Here is a 17,967-nt window from a genome sequence, read left to right as displayed (position 1 = left end):
TAGTCGGCATACCTTTACTAGTTCTACCAGGGTCACACCCGAGCTTCGGCAGCGGCCAGTCTTGGAGTAAGGTTTGCGGGTGGCAGTGGCACACCTGTAACAACGTAGGTGCTTGTAGGTCTGACGCAAGCCCGACAGGGGGAAGCGGTTGCCTTCCTATCTCCGGTGATGGTTTTTCTTCCCACCCAGGGACTGCTTTTGGACGTCCCATGGTCCTGTGTCCCCCAATGAAACGATAGAGAAAGAAGGATTTTTGTGTACTCACTGTAAAATCTCTTTCTCTGAGTCTTCATTGGGGGACACAGCACCCACCCTGCTTGTGTTATTTGTTATATATTACCTGTCTGTTACCCCAGTGGCCATATCCCCAGGCCACTGTTCACATGACTATTGGTCATAGTTTTTACCTTGTTTTATCCAGGATTGTTTGGTTCTCCTCCTACTGCTTGTGCACTAAACTGATTGAGCACGCCTCCGGCTTAGGGGTTATACTGCTGGGGAGGAGCTAACTTTTTCTGTTTACTTAGTGTCAGCCTCCTAGTGACAGCAGCATAACCCATGGTCCTATGTCCCCCAATGAAGACTCAGAGAAAGAGATTTTACGGTGAGTACACAAAAATCCTTCTTTTATAACCCTCATTGGACCATCCTAACTATATAACTGATATAGAACTGATTTGATGATGTTGTCATATTCCAAGTCCCTAAATCAGAAGCTAAATGCTCCATTTAATGATGCCCATGGTAAAGGCACCACCACAGTCAATCCCACATGGACTGTCACCTCCCTGTTCGATACTTCTGGGTTACTGGTCTCCTTGTGTAGTGTCCAGGGAAGGGGTCTCCTGCTGCTGTAAGCACAAATCCAATTAATATTCTCACTACAGACCTATAATAAATGTCCTATAGATACACATCTTATCTTTGGGATCTGCACTCCTATCTATCATGATGGCCATAGGTTGCTTTATCTAGAGGGACAGAAAATGGGAGAAGTGATTGTGAGTGGTTCAGCAGGCCGGTGCGGTGAGTGTCCCAGTGTCTGTGGTCCCGGTTCAAATGATGGCTCCTGAAGTGGCGCATGCGCAGATGGAGCTCTCATCCAAGAGCTCCATCTGCGCACGCGCCCGCTCCCGGCGCCATTATTTGAACTGGGACCACGGACACACTGTAACACAGGGTAACCTGCTGCACAGCCGCCCGCTCGCACAAAGTAGCAGCCAGGAGGCTGCCCGCCCGCCCGCACAGAGTAGCAGCCAGGAGGCTGCCCGCCCGCCCGCACAGAGTAGCAGCCAGGAGGCTGCCCGCACAGAGAGGCAGCTGGCACCGACAGGCACCCGGCTGCCGCCCGCACGGTGGCACAGGCATCCGACTGCCGCCCGCACGGAGGCACAGGCATCCGACTGCCGCCTGCACAGGTACCCGGCTGCCACCCGCATGCAGCCACAGGCACCCGGCCGCCCGATCGCCGCACAGACAGGACCCCCAGGTAAAGCTATATTTGGATTTTAAGACGCACCCCTCATTTTCCTCCCGAATTTTTGTGAGGAAAAGTGCATCTTATATTCCGAAAAATACGGTAAATTTCTATATATGCTATTGATATGAATGTCTCACCAGATGTCAGTAACAACCCATCCAACCCACACAGGCAAAGAAATGAAACCATAGATGCCCGTAAATGTAGTGATGTGTAATAATGAGAAATGACTCAGAGTATTGAATACATGATGGATGGAAGAGAGATGCAAAAAGCCATGGAAAGTAATGATACCAGCCAAAAGCAATCCTGCCACTTAATGAAAAATAAAATCAGCTAGTTCTATTGATGACCTATAAAAGTTGTCTCATTACCAAGTTGCCACACAAGAAACATCTCATGATGGGTAAAATCAGGTAGCTTTCCCAAGACCTTCACAACCTTCTTGTTCCAAAACAAACTGATGGCATTGCTTACAGAAGAATTTCTAAACTACTGAAAGATACAGTGAGCACTGTTAGGGCCATAATCCGGAAGTAGAAAAAACTTAAGGGTGAAATTAACGGCCGTGACCAGGTGGTTATTGCAAGATTTCAGACAAAGGAGTATAAAGAATTGTCAGAAGAGTTGTCCTAGAGCCAAGGACCCCCTGTGGAGAGTAACAGAAAAACCTGGAATAAATAGGTGCAATTGTTTCAAAGAAAACATTAAGTAATGCACTCAACGTCCGTTGGCTGTATGCACGCTCACCACACAAGACTCCATTGCTGAACTAAAATAATGTTAAAATAATTATAAAGTTTTCTTGGCAACATTTAGGGGTACTTTGCACGCTGCGCCATCGGTAGCCGATTGTAGCGATGTCGAGCGCGATAGTCCCCGCCCCCGTTTCACATGCGATCTCTTGTGATAGCTGCCGTAGCGAACATTATCGCTATGGCAGCTTCACACGGACTTACCTGCCCTGCGACGTCGCTCTGGCCGGCGACCCGCCTCCTTCCTAAGGGGGCGGGTTGTGCGGCGTCACAGCAACGTCACATGGCAGGCGTCCAATAGAAGCGGAGGGGCGGAGATGAGGGGGACGTAAACATCCTGCCCACCTCCTTCCTTCCTCATTGCAGGTGGGATGCAGGTAAGGAGATGTTCCTCGCTCCTGCGGCTTCATACACAGTGATGTGTTCTGCCGCAGGAAAGAGGAACAACATCATACCGGTCGCTGCAGCGAAATTATGGAAATGACCGACACTACACCGATGATACAATTTCGACGCTTTTGCGATCGTCAATCGTAGCAAAAAGGATTTACATACTCCGATCTCGACAACGACGCCGGATGTGCGTCAGTTTCGATTTGACCCCAACGACATCGCAGCTGCGATTTCTTAGTGTGCAAAGTACCCCTTAGACAAGTCTGTGAAATGCTGGGAGAATATAGTCTGGTCAGATGAGACCAAAATTGAACTCTTTGGATGCCATAATACACACCATATTTGTAGGCCAAAAGGCACTGCATGTCACATGAAAAACATCAAACCGATGGTGAAATTTGGAGGAAGGAATATCATGGTGTGGGGCTGGTTTTCAACATACGGCATTGGCAAACTTCATGTGATTAAAGGAAAGATGAAAAATATAAATGTACCGAGAAATTATTGATAAATATCTGCTGACATCTACCAGAATGATGAAGATGAAATGAGGGTGGAAATTTCAGCAAGGCATTGAGCCAAAATATACAACCAAGGAAACTCTCAATTGGTTTCAGAGAAAGAAAATAAAGATGCTAGAATGGCCGAGCTGATCACCTGACCTGAATCCAATAGAAAATTTATGGCAGGAACTAAAGCTCAGAGTCCATAGAAGGAGACACAGAACCTTCAGGATTGAAGAGTGTTTGTGTGGAAGAATGGGACAAAATCACACCTGAGCAATGCTTGCAACCAGTTTCTCCATACAGGAGGCGTCTTGAAGCTGTCATCACCAACAAAGTATTACATACATTTCAGTAAGTGTGTTCAATACATTTTCCTGCGTCATTTCTTATTACACATCACTAAATTTATGAATATCTATGGTTTGATTTCTTTGCCAGTGTGGATAGGATGGATTGTTACCAACAGCTGGTGAGAAATTAATGTCAATATCCCCTTTAGAAAAATATTTACTTAGAAAATCGGGGACATGTTCAATGTATGGCAAAACTGTCAGTGTTGATAAGCAGCTGTCACTACTTTTCCCTATAAAACTTGAAAGTAGCAACCACCATAGAGCAACATTCAGATCATGAAAAGGATTTAGCGGTCATTTATTTTCCCTTCTGACTTTACCATATTATTTATGTCAAAAAATGCATAAAATTCCCCAAATGCCCCTTGTGCTTATTTAAAACGCCATATTCTAAAGAACCTGATCATTTTGAGAGTATCCTGCGCTGTATTGTTCACAGACGCCAGCGTGAGTTAGGACCAAGGCCTGTGACAAATCTGAGTCACACGTTGTGTAGAGACCTTATCCACATGTCATTGTTGCCTCGCTGTGCGGAAAGGACACGTAAGGCATTGAAGTATTTATTCTGCCAGCTGTACTGTCTTACAAAACAGAAAAAGGTGGCACTGTCATATGCTTTGCTTATTTGGCCGTGAACCCATACACTGTGAAGAGATGACACATGGCATTATAGTAGACACATGGCAGGCTTATTAAAGGGAACCTGACGGCAGACACATGCAGCCCAATCCATGGGCAATATGTATCAGCCACTGGTTTCATTAGGATTACATCACAGGTGGGTCCCTGCAGCTTCTACCCATCCACTGCCCTGGACTGAAGGGTCTCTGCCTAAAGGTGATTGTCAGCGTGGAGAAGCTGTTGTTCGGTTACTTTTTGTTTCTTTGTCGCTCCATTGGGAGACCCAGACAATTGGGTGTATAGCTACTGCCTCCGGAGGCCACACAAAGTATTACACTTTAAAAAGTGTAACCCCTCCCCTCTGCCTATACACCCTCCCGTGCATCACGGGCCCATCAGTTTTTATGCTTTGTGTTGAAGGAGGCACACATTCACGCAAGCTCCACATTTTAGTCAGCAGCAGCTGCTGATTTTATCGGATGGAAGAAAAGAGGGCCCCCACAGGGCCCCCGGCATGCTCCCTTCTCACCCCACTATGGTCGGCGGTGCTGTTAAGGTTGAGGTACCCATTGCGGGTACAAAGGCTGGAGCCACATGCCGTTTTCCTTCCCCATCCCTTAAAGGCTCTGGGAGAAGTGGGATCCTAACCGGTCACCATGCACTGGGACCGGGCTCCCTCCGCAGCCCCTGGGGGAATCTGACGGACAGGAGACCGGGTATCATCAGGGACAGGCCCTGCTTCTAAGAGGTACTCTGTGTCCCCTTGGGGACGGCGCATGGAGCGCCTGTGTAACAGACGCTGCAGCGGCTGCTGTGTATTTGTGACGCCGGGACTACCGCGCCGACCGCGCATGTTTGCCGGCCGCGTTATTAACTTTAGTCCCCGGCTTCTGCGGCCTAGTACCATATACTCCCGCCCCCGGGCCTGCCAGTCAGGGGTAAGGGCGGGACGTTCGACTGGACGTCGGCAGTGAGGGCTGGAGCATACTTGGGTATCCTCCTCCCCCCTCACTGAGCACTGTGGGGCACCAGATTCCCGCACTTTATCAGTCACGCCCACGGCTCCCTCCCCCCCTGAGAACGCGGGCAGCCATTGTTATAATCACTTCTGCCGGTGGAGACTTCAGAACGAGCTCTACAGCTCTGGGAGGCCCAGGCAGGGAATCTGGTGGACACACAACCGCTTTGGGCGGTCGGTAAGCCGCATCGGTTATCAGGTGCTGGCCCCCTTGGGTGCCGAAGTGTATATATATATATATATTGTATACTTTTTCTCTGTTCGGCCGCATTATTTCCTTTTGGCTATATACCCTCACTGATTACTCTAAAAGGAGACAACAGCATGTCGTCCGCAAAGAGCAAGGGTGCCAAGGCACAGGCTTATTTTGCAACCTGTACCTCTTGTGCGGCTATGTTACCTGCAGGTTCCACCTACCCTCATTGTGTGCAATGCTCGGCCCCTGTGGCACTCACTCAGCCGGAGCCTCAGGCACTGGTGGGACCCTCGGCTCAGGTAGAACCACCGGCTTCCACTGTCCAGGTGGCAGGGACAGAGTTTGCAGTTTTGGCTGAGAAACTCTCTGAGTCACTCTCACAATCCATGGCTCAGTCTATGGACAGATGGTCTGCTAAGATACTAGAAGCCTTGCAGTCCAGACCAGCAACACAGGCCCAGGGCACTGTGAGTTCATCGCCCCCAGGCCCCCCTCGGTCGGCGCAGCAAAGTGCTCCTGGGGTGACACCTAGGTCCCACGGTGAGGACTCCGACACGGACCGCAGTCCAAGACCGGCTAAGCGGGCTCACTGGGAACCTTCCCCGACTTCATCACGCTGCTCAGGGTCTCAGCATGAGGGCTCTCTGGAGGATGAAGCGGAGGTCGCAGCTCAGGGCTCTGACCCTGACGTTGCTCTCAATCTCGATACACCTGAAGGGGACGCCATAGTAAATGACCTTATAGCGTCCATCACCAGGTGCTAGATCTTTCTCCCCCAACTCCACCTATAGAGGAGTCGGCTTCGCAGCAGGAGAAACACCAGTTTAGGTTTCCCAAACGTACACGAAGTGCGTTTTTCGATCACTCTAACTTCAGAGATGCTGTCCAGAAGCACAGAGCATTTCCGGACAAGCGCTTTACTAAGCGCCTTAATGACAAACGTTACCCCTTCCCCCCTGACGTAGTTAAGGGTTGGGCTCAGTGCCCCAAGGTGGATCCTCCAGTCTCTAGACTGGCGGCTAGATCCGTAGTAGCAGTGGCAGATGGTTCATCGCTCAAGGATGCCACTGACAGGCAAATAGAGCCCCTGATGAAATCCATCTATGAGGCCATAGGCGCGTCTTTTGCTCCGGCCTTTGCAGCCGTGTGGGCACTCCAAGCTATCTCAGCTTGTCTGTCTGAGATTAATGCGGTCACACGTACCTCTGCTCCGCAAGTTGTGTTTTTGACTTCTCAGGCGTCGGCCTTCTCTTCCTACGCCATGAACGCTGTCCTGGACTCTGCGAGCCGTACAGCGGTAGCGTCCGCCAATTCGGTGGCAGTCCGCAGGGCCATGTGGCTACGCGAATGGAAGGCAGACTCTGCTTCCAAGAAGTTCTTAACCGGTTTGCCATTTTCGAGCGACCGTTTGTTTGGCGAGCAATTGGATGAAATTATTAAACAATCCAAGGGAAAGGACTCGTCCTTACCCCAGTCCAAACCAAACAGACCTCAGCAACGAAAAATACAATCGAGGTTTCGGTCCTTTCGGCCCTCAGCCAAGTCCCGTTCCTCCACGTCCAACAGGTCAGAGAAGGGCCAGAAGAACTCTTCTGCATGGCGGTCTAAGTCACGTCCTACAAAGACCGCCGGAGGAACCGCCTCCAAGGCGATCTCCTCATGACTTTCGGCATCACCAAACCGCATCCTCGGTAGATGGCAGGCTCTCCCGCTTTTGCGACGCCTGAGGGCCACATGTCCAAGACCGATGGGTGAGAGACATGCTGTCTCACGGTTACAGGATAGAGCTCAGTCCTCGTCCTCCGACTCGTTTCTTCAGAACATCTCCGCCCCCCCCGAGCGAGCCGATGCACTTTTTCAGGCGGTGAACACTCTGAAGGCAGAAGGAGTTGTGATCCCCGTTCCCCTTCAAGAACGTGGTCGCGGTTTTTACTCCAACTTGTTCGGGGTGCCAAAAAAGGACGGATAATTCCGTCCCGTTCTGGACCTCAAACTGCTCAACAGACACGTCAGAACCAGAAGGTTCCGGATGGAATCTCTCCGCTCTGTCATCGTCTCGATGTCCCAAGGAGACTTCATAGCATCAATCGACATCAGGGATGCTTATCTCCATGTGCTGATTGCACCAGAGCATCAACGCTTCATGCGTTTTGCCATCTGGGACGAACACCTTCAGTTCGTGGCACTGCCTTTCGGCCTGGCGACAGCCCCACGGGTCTTCACCAAGGTCACGGCATCAGTGGTGGCGGTCCTACACTCTCAGGACCACTCGGTGATCTCTTACTTAGACGATCTCCTAGTCAAGGCACCCTCCCGGGTGGCATGTCAACACAGCCTGACCATTGCTCTGGAGACTCTCCAGAGGTTCGGGTGGATCATCAATTCCCAAAGTCAAAATTGACACCGACCCAATCACTGACTTACCTCGGGATGCAGTTTCATACTCTCTCAGCGATAGTGAAGCTTCCGCTGGACAAACAGCGTTCGCTGCAGACAGGGGTGCACTCTCTCATTCGGGCCCAGTCACACCCCTTGAGGCGTCTCATGCACTTCCTAGGGAAGATGGTGGCAGTTCCCTTTGCGCAGTTTCATCTGCGTCCACTTCAATGGGACATTTTCCGCAAATGGGACAGGAGGTCGACGTCCCTAGACAGGAACGTCTCTCTTTCACTGGCAGCCAAAACCTCTCTTCAGTGGTGGCTTCTTCCCACTTCTTTGTCGAAGGGAAAATCCGTCCTGTTACCATCCTGGGCGGTGGTCACGACGGACGCGAGTCTGTCAGGGTGGGGAGCGGTCTTCCTCCACCACAGGGCTCAGAGAACCTGGACTCCGACAGAGTCCTCCCTTCAGATCAATGTTCTGGAGATGAGGGCAGTGTATCTAGCCCTAAAGGCGTTCCAGAAGTGGCTGGAGGGCAGGCAGATCCGAATACAGTCGGACAACGCCACGGCGGTCGCGTACATCAACCACCAGCACAGAGCGCTGGCGGCGGACGCATTAGTTCAGGACTGGTCGCAGTTTCGACTGCCTTATGTATTCCTCCTCTGGCAGTGCGGCCCAGAGTGTTACGCAAGATCAGGTCCGTCGGCCGCCGCGCCATCCTCGTCGCTCCGGACTGGCCGAGCAGGTCGTGGTACCTGGATCTGTGGCACCTCACGGTGGGTCAACCGTGGGCACTCCCAGACCGACCAGACTTGCTGTCTCAAGGGCCATTTTTCCATCTGAACTCTGCGGCCCTCAATCTGACTGTGCGGCCATTGAGTCCTGGCTCTTAGCGTCCTCAGGGTTATCTCTATCACACCTTTCGCAGAAGGTGGCTTTCCTTGTGGCAGTCACATCACTTCGGAGAGTGTCTGAGCTAGCAGCACTGTCATGCAAAGCCCCCTTCCTGGTGTTTCACCAGGATAAGGTGGTTCTGCGTACGGTCCCGGAATTTCTACCTAAGGTGGTATCCCCTTTTCATCTCAATCAGGATATCTCCTTACCTTCTTTTGGCCCTCATCCAGTTCACCAATGTGAAAAGGATTTGCACTTGTTAGATCTCGTGAGAGCACTCCGGCTCTACATTTCGCGCACGGCGCCCCTGCGCCGTTCTGATGCGTTCTTTGTCCTTGTCGCTGGCCAGCGTAAGGGGTCGCAGGCTTCCAAGTCAACCTTGGCTCGGTGGATCAAGGAACTGATTCTTGAAGCCTACCGTTCTTCTGGGCTTCCGATTCCTTTAGGGCTGAAAGCCCATTCTACCAGAGCCGTAGGTGCATCCTGGGCATTGCGGCACCAGGCTACGGCTCAGCAGGTGTGTCAGGCGGCTACCTGGTCGAGTCTGCACATTTTCACGAAACACTATCAGGTGCATGCCTATGCTGCGGCAGATGCCAGCCTAGGTAGGCAAGTCCTTCAGGCGGCGGTTGCCCACCTGTAAGAGGGGGCCGTTTTTCGGCTCTTTTTATCGAGGTATTCTTTTACCCACCCAGGGACTGCTTTTGGACATCCCAATTGTCTGGGTCTCCCAATGGAGCGACAAAGAAGAAGGGAATTTTGTTTACTTACCGTAAATTCCTTTTCTTCTAGCTCCAATTGGGAGACCCAGCACCCGCCCCTGTTCCCTTCGGGCTGTTGTTCTTTTGTGTACACATGTTGTTCATGTTGAATTGTTCTTGTGGTTCATGGTTTCAGTTCTCCGAACATCCTTCGGATTGAATTTACCTTAGACCAATTTATAAGTTTCCTCCTTCCTGCTTTGGCACCAAAACTGATGGGCCCGTGATGCACGGGAGGGTGTATAGGCAGAGGGGAGGGGTTACACTTTTTAAAGTGTAATACTTTGTGTGGCCTCCGGAGGCAGTAGCTATACACCCAATTGTCTGGCTCTCCCAATTGGAGCTAGAAGAAAAGGAATTTACGGTAAGTAAACAAAATTCCCTTCTTTCCCCGGAGGCTATGAAAGCATTTTTTTCTGTGAAACAGCAGCATTTCAGAGTGCAACATACCTGGCTGCTATAACTCCCAGAACATCACTCCACCTAAAACCTGATCATTATCATCTAAATGATGTTTACTCCAAACCAATGATGAAAACTTTGACATGTTGGCAGGTCCATGGCAGCATGGACACCACTGGTGCCCATTCCACAACAGATTTACAGGTGAAGTCACTTAAGTTTAATGAAATCACTTGAGGTCAGGTTACTTGCACTCACAGGTGGAGGGCCGTGGGAACCTCCAGCTGTGCCCATAGCTTACCTGATTGACATCACTGCTGATCGCTGCAACTTAGCCTCTGCCTAAAGTCCGCAGCATGTTCCACGATCGCGCTCTGTAACTTCAGATGTAACAGAGCTGGAAGCATCGTGGGACCTCGTGTGGATTAAGTCAGACCTCAAGGGGTGTTTTGGGTGTTAATAAAGTGGGAATGAGGGTGTTTTTTGTCTTTCATTTCAAATAAAGGATTTTTTCGGTGTTTGTGTTTATTTCTTTTCACTTGCAGATTAGTAATGGGGGGGTCTCATAGACGCCTGCCATTACAAATCTAGGGCTTAATGGCAGCTGTGAGCTGACATTAACCCCTTATTACCCCAATTTCCACTGCACCAGAGCAATCGGGAAGAGCTGGGTAAAGTGATGGGATTGTCGCATCTAATGGATGCTGCAGCCTTGGGCGGCCGCAGGCTATTTTTAGGCTGGCGGGCCCAATAAGCATGTGTCTCTCCAGCCTGAGAATACCAGCCCCCAGCTGTTGGCTTTATCATGGCTGGGTATCATCAAAATTGGGGGGGGGACTTCACAATGTTTTTTAAAATTTATTTATTTAATTAAAAAAAGCCCCATGCCGTTTCTCTTATTTTTCAAATCAAAAAGGTCCATGAAGCCTCTGTTAGGAGTCTCGACATTGAAAATAGTCAGATATCCCTCCGGGAAGGACCTAGCCAAGGAGTGGCTCTTTTTAGGAGACCACCATATTCACCATATTAAGTGGCCCTTTGAGTCAATATCCAACTCTTGACGAGTTTAAAGATATGACAAGGGAAATACCAAGGCCAGGTATCCATCCACAGACAGCTGTTTCGGGGTATTGCCCCTCATCAGTGTGGAGTAGGATTCTGGCCAGGTTCCTCTTATTTTGATACACAGCCAAGATAAGAGCATGGCTGGCGGCTGCAGCCTATAGTCTTAGGCTTTATCTTTGCTGGGTGTCATAATACAGGGGAACCCTATACCAATTTTTTTTTAATTTTATCTTTACACCACAATAAATCCGCAGACCAGATCTGTGATTGGACGTGTCAGACACTGTTAGGGGTACTTTGCACACTACGACATCGCAGATGCGATGTCGGTGGGGTCAAATTGAAAGTGACGCACATCCGGCATCGCAGGCGACATCGTAGTTTGTAAAGCCTAGATGATACGATTAACGAGCGCAAAAGCGGCGTAATCGTATCATCGGTGTAGCGTCGGTGTAATCCATAATTACGCTGACGCAACGGTCCGATGTTGTTCCTCGTTCCTGCGGCAGCACACATCGCTGTGTGTGAAGCCTCAGGAGCGAGGAACATCTCCTACCGGCGTCACTGCGGCTCCCGTAGGATATGCGGAAGGAAGGAGGTGGGCGGGATGTTTACATCCCACTCATCCCCGCCCCTCCGCTCCTATTGGCCGCCTGCCGTGTGACGTCGCAGTGACGCCGTACGACCCGCCCCCTTAATAAGGAGGTGTCCCAGGGCAGGTGAGTCCATGTGAAGCTGCCGTAGCGATAATGTTCGCTACGGCAGCTATAACAAGGATATCGCAGCTGCGACGGGGGCGGGGACTATCGCGCTCGGCATCGCAGCATCGGCTTGCGATGTCGCAGCGTGCAAAGTACCCCTTACTCAGGCTGGGGGCACATCTTACTGAAACCAATCAAGACGCCGGTGGGCGGGGAAAGCAGTGCATATGCAATGAAGATAATGAGTGGTCCAATTAGTGAGTGAGCGGCCAGGAAGCAGTTACAGCCGCACTGGAGACTCAGTAAGTATAGCCCGCTTGCTTTATTTTTTTTTTTTTTTCCTTTATTTTTTTGTATTACTCAAGTGCCGGATCTGGATGAATACCCGAAATTCCAAGAGAATTCCAGGCCCGGCACTCTGGTACCTTTGAACGGGTCTGGACTTTTACAGTCCGGGTCTGCCCATAACTAATAGTGACACCTACAGGAGGCTGAGTCACTGTGGCTCTTCACTCACTAGATGGTGGGAGAAAGCAGACACTTGGGCCTCCTAATACAGGGCCACGTTCCATTCCAGTGAGCTCTTCGGAATGAGCTATTCATTCACAATTGCTGTTACGGCCAGACTGCATGGCAGGATTTTATTAGCTGCTTACAACAGCCTTGATTTTATTAACCTGTGGCAATTGGGCTGAGTGAATAACCTGAAGCTGAGGCTTGTTTTTCTTTTTTCCTCTGGTTGACACTAATTGTTTCCCAGAGCTGACACTCGCTCACTAGCCGGCACCACACTTTGCATGTTGAGTGCAGTGGTCCATCCTTTTTTTTTTTCTCCAGTCCATTCTATTTAATGTCCTTTTTTTCTGATGAGGTTCAGTCTCATCATAATTTCCGATGATTTTTGCCTTCAGCCTCTTGTCCCTGAGTGTAATCACATGTGGTGCCGCATCACCCGTGCGTCTTCTCGTAGAGCCAGCACTTTGGTCTTGCACTCAGTTTGATTTCGGGTTCTTCAGACCATTTGCGTTCTCCACCGATATGACACCGATGACTAAGTGACGGAGTTGAGCTTCTGTAATTTCGGAGCTGTGACAAGGCTTCAGCCTCTCGCCCCCCATCATTCGCTCCTCCCCACAGTATGTCGTAGGCGAGCTGCAGATGGGTTTATTCTCATTTCTTTCCTCTTCATTAATGTAAATTGCTCCATCTCCCTCAATCCTTTTGTCTAGGAGCCTTTGGAACATTTTGATGTGTTGGTGATTTGCGTGTACAGCTGAAGTGATCCTTTATCAGATGACAGCGGCTCAGAACAATAAAGAGGGGGCTGCAGCAATATCACAAAGAATGGCACTTTTCTCCGGCAAATAAGTGACCTTGCACCAATGATACGACCTATACCTCTTATTAAAATAGAGGGCCTTCTCTGGGCTGTTATGATGTACTAATAAACCTATAATGATAATATAAATACCTTTATGAAGCCCCATCCGTAGATCTGTTTTGCATTTGTTCTTCACCTTAGGTCAGGGAATAGTTTATATTTTGTTGTATTATAGCGGTTTAGTTTATCTACTATTTTCCCATTACAGAGTGTAAATTGTATGTCACACACCAGTCCCTTCTGTGTAGTAAGATTGATTAAAGGGAACCTGTCAGCTTGCCCAGGCTCCCCATGTCTTTATTCTATCCTTAAAGGGGTTGTCCTCTACTTTTACATTGATGGCCCATTCTTAGGGGCACTTTGCACACTACGACATCGCAAGGCGATACTGCGATGCCGTGCGCGATAGTCCCCGCCCCCGTCGCAGTTGCGATATCATGGTGATAGTTGGTGTAGCGAACATTATCGCTATGCCAGCTTCACATGCACACACCTGCTCTGCGACGTCGCTCTGGCCGGCGACCCGCCTCCTTATTAAGGGGGCGGGTCGTGCGGCGTCATTTCGACGTCACACGGCAGGCGGCCAATAGAAGCAGAGGAGCGGAGATGAGCGGGACGTAAACATCCCGCCCACCTCCTTCCTTCCGCATAGCCGGCGTGAGCCGCAGGTAGGAGATGTTCCTCGCTCCTACGGCTTCACATACAGCGATGCATGCTGCCGCAGGAACGAGGAACAACATCGTGACATCGGTCATTTCCAAATTATGGAAATGACCGACGCTACACCGATCATACGATTACGATGATTTTGCGCTCGTTAATCGTATCAAAAAGGCTTTACACACTACGATATCACCTGCGACGCCGGATGTGCGTCACTTTCAATTTGACCCCACCGACATTGCACCTGCGATGTCGTAGTGTGCAAATTGCCCCTTAGGCTAGGTCATCAATGTCTGATCATCCGGGGTCCGACACCCCGGTGCCCCGCCAATCTGCTGTTCTCGGTCCCGCCGGCGGTAGCAGGCAGCTGGAAATGCTCAGTTCCAGAGCTGCTCCGTCTTCTGATAGTGGCCGTGGCCGGGTACTGCACATCCACCTCCCATTCAGATCAATAGGAGGCGGATGTACAGTACCCGGCAGCTATCATAAGACGGAGCAACTCCACAACTGAGCATTTCCAGCTGCCACCAGCAGGACCAAGAACAGCTGATTGGTGGGGTGTCGGACCCCGGCCGATCAGACATTGATGACCTATCCTAATGATAGGCCATCCATGTAAAATTAGGGGGCAACCTCTTTAATAAACTTTCACATCAAGCCCCTTTTGGGGGCTTATTGCTTTATCGTCAGAAATTTTACAACTTAGCCTGTGCTATGCTAATTAGCGGGTGACTAGTCCTGGGGGCGTTCGTTTTCATACACTAATCATCCCATTAATCATGTTATATCGTGTCCCTGTGGGTGCGAGTGACATTAGGTGCAAGAGCGGCAACACTGCCAAATGTTTGCAAATGTCTGTCTGCCTCTGACAATGCGGAGTAAGTGAGGTGTACACACTCCAGCCCAGGGAGATTTGCAGAGTTGGCAGTAACAATGGGCTGAGTCCATGGGGGTGTGCAGTGCGCTGATGGAGTCAGGGTGCTCACACCCGACTAACTGTGCAGTGTCAGGCAGGCAGGGATTTGCAAAGAGCAAAAAAGAGAAAACCTACTATGAAAGTCTGCCCCAACGACTACTCACCCACTAATAAGTTTATCACAGGCCAAGTTATCACAACGACTTTATGGTGATAGATAAAGCAATAAGTCACCAAATGGGACTTGATTAACATTATTTTAAAGGGGTTCTCCCAAGAACAAAGTATATATTAATTAATAGACCTTGGAATAATAAATAATTTCCACAATTGGATGTGTCTAAAAAAAATGTTTTTGTGCTGCTGAGATAATCTTATATATGTGTCCCTGCTATGTACTGTGTAATGGCCGTGTCTGACTGCACAGGAACATGGTCTGATCATACCACATCACCTGGGCAAGAGAGAACACAAAAGACTATCCAGACATTACAGAATGGAATCACAGATGCTGCTTTCTGTGAGGTAAAACATTTGCAGCTTGTTTTTAAACAAGCAGGGAAATGTTTTACCTCACAGAAGCAGCTGTGTTTCCATTCTGTAATGTCTGTATAGTCTTTTGTTTCCTCCCCTGCACATGAGATTTGGTATGATCAGACCATGTCCCTGTACAGTCATACATACACATATATACGATTATCTCAGCACACAAATTTTTCTTTTAACACATGCAATTGTAGAACTTTTATTTTTATTTCAAGATCTATTAATTAAAATGCACTTTATTCATGGGACAACGCCTGTAAGGGTTAAATAAGGACATGGGGTGGTTTGGCCTGATAAGCCGACAGGATCACTTTAATGGGGCTGTGAGATGGACATAAATCTAGAAAGCGTTCTCCGACAACTTTAATCAAACACGTTCCCTCATGGGTACATGTAAGTGTATGTAGCATATACTTGATCGACCTGAGAAAGTTTGGCTGTCACTCCCGGTAATAAGGAATGACGTACAGGTAATGCCTCTCATCCAAGCCGGCGCCTCGGCAAAGGAGGCGCTGCCCATGTGATAGGGCTGTACAGATTTCACGTGTTTGTACCGTCCGACCAGTCCTACGTAACGGCAACCTCATTCCCTGACCATTACATACTGGTGTGGATTCACACGTGACTGCATCATAGCCCTATAGGGTCTACTGGTGGAAAGGAAGGGTGCCACCTCTCATTTTGGCGGATCGTGGAAGATATTGGGTATTCCTTCAGGTTTCCTTCAGCCGGTGATAACTCTCCCTCGGAGTATGAGAGTGACAGGTTGTTATTGTGTATGCGGTCGCTGCATAATCACTGCTTACATCTGTGATCACAACTATGTATTACTCACTGAAACAATGAATGGGGAAGGAAGCCCCTGCGGCACGTGCCATTTAACCCTCCGCTTTCTGTCTTTCAGCTGCCGTGTCTTGTACAGCCGTCATGCCTTCCCACATTATTTCAGCACTTCTTCTCCATAAGTACAGAGCTGTGAGTATACTGTGGATCTCATACAAAACGTGCACAGGATTCATGCCAGGAGTTAGAGACTTAGTTCAGGGTCCAGTCCATTCCTCCATGGTTGTGTGTGTAATATGTGTGTGTGTATGTATGTATATATATATATATATATATATATATCTCTCTAATTGCCTTATTCCGTCTGTCTGTCTGTCTTGCTCCAAAATTGTGTCCTTACAGTGACAACCGTCGGATTGGCCTGGCCCCTGGCCCTCCACACGGATTGGCCGCTCGGCCCCGCCCCCCGCATGGATTAACCGTTTAGCCAGGCCCGCCCCGCACGCGATGCCCGCTAGGCCCCGCCCCCCGCACGCGATGCCCGCTAGGCCATGCCCCCCGCACGCGATGCCCGCTAGGCCACGCCCCGCACGTGATGCCCGCTAGGCCACGCCCCTCACGATGCCGCTAGGCCACGCCCCCGCACGCGATGCCCGCGAGGCCACGCCCCCGCACACGATGCCCGCTAGGCCACGCCCCCCCCGCACACGTTGGGCACCTGTACACCACCCCCCAGGACTACTCCTCCCATTATACTCTTTCCCCAGGACTACTCCTCCCATTATACTCCTATTATACTCCTCCTATTATACTCCTCTCTGAGGGGTTCGCAGCATGGGGGATGGAGCACGATGGGGAGTGCATCATGGGGGATGGACCACGATGGGGGGTGCAGCATGGGGGGTGGACCACGATGGGGGGGGTGCCCAGAATGGGAGGATGAAACACGATGGGGGGTGTGCAGCATGGGGGATGGAGCACGATGGGGAGTGCAGCATGGGGGTTGGACCACGATGGGGGGTGCCCAGAATGGGGGGATGAAACACGATGGGGGGTGCGTAGCATGGGGGATGGAGCACGATGGGGGGGTGCGCAGCATGGGGGATGGACCACGATGGGGGGTGCAGCATGGGGGGTGGACCACGTTGGGGGGTGTGCCCAGAATGGGGGGATGAAACACGATGGGGGGTGTGCAGCATGGGGGATGGAGCACGATGGGGAGTGCAGCATGGGGGTTGGACCACGATGGGGGGTGCCCAGAATGGAGGGATGAAACACGATGGGGGGTGCGTAGCATGGGGGATGGAGCACGATGGGGGGGTGCGTAGCATGGGGGATGGAGCACGATGGGGGGTGCATAGCATGGGGGATGGAGCACGATGCGGAGTGCAGCATGGGGGGTGGAGCACGATGGAGGGTGCAACGTGGGGGATGGAGCACGATGGGGGGTGCAGCGTGGGGGATGGAGCACGATGGGGGGTGCTCAGAATGGGGGATGGAGCACGATGGGGGGTGCGCAGCATGGGGGATGGAGCACGATGGGGGGTGCGTAGCATGGGGGATGGAGCACGATGGGGGGTGCGCAGCATGGGGGATGGAGCAGGATGGGGGGTGCGCAGCATGGGGGATGGAGCAGGATGGGGGGTGCGCAGCATGGGGAATGGAGCAGGATGGGGGATGCGCAGCATGGGGAATGGAGCAGGATGGGGGGTGCGCAGCTTGGGGGATGGAGCACGATAGGGGGTGCGCAGCATGGGGGATGGAGCACGATGGGTGCACACCTCCCCCCAAAACACACACACACCGCCACGCACGCACCGCACAACACACCACACACACTGGGAACCACAAACACCGCCCTACACAGACACCCACACACACAGACAACGCCACACAAACACAACACCCAACACACAAACACCGTGGCACACACAAATATACGCACATACCGCACAACACACACACTGCACAAAACATACCTCCCACCAAAACACACACACGCACTCCACACCCACACAAACCGCGCAACACACACAGCACCACACACACACAACGCTACAGACACACAGCACTCCACAAACAATGCAACACACTAACAACACCGCTCTCACTCCCCGCCACACCCAACTACACTCAGCAACATCTATATAT

General features: G+C 50.8%; 1 protein-coding gene across 1 annotated transcript in view; it reads left to right on the top strand.

The window, feature by feature from the left end:
- Positions 1 to 17,967, top strand: part of GPAT2 (glycerol-3-phosphate acyltransferase 2, mitochondrial) — a 277,049-nt gene that overhangs the window by 159,215 nt on the left and 99,867 nt on the right. Inside the window, exon 14 of the mRNA XM_075346194.1 lies at positions 15,938 to 16,008. Within this exon, the coding sequence (XP_075202309.1) occupies positions 15,938 to 16,008 (71 nt within the window). The remainder of the gene's footprint in view (positions 1 to 15,937; positions 16,009 to 17,967) is intronic.

The sequence above is a fragment of the Anomaloglossus baeobatrachus genome, chromosome 4 (assembly GCF_048569485.1).
Source record: "Anomaloglossus baeobatrachus isolate aAnoBae1 chromosome 4, aAnoBae1.hap1, whole genome shotgun sequence".
NCBI lineage: Eukaryota > Metazoa > Chordata > Amphibia > Anura > Aromobatidae > Anomaloglossus > Anomaloglossus baeobatrachus.
The sequence above is the reverse complement of the archived record's forward strand: the minus strand, read 5'-3'. Positions and strand labels throughout refer to the sequence as shown.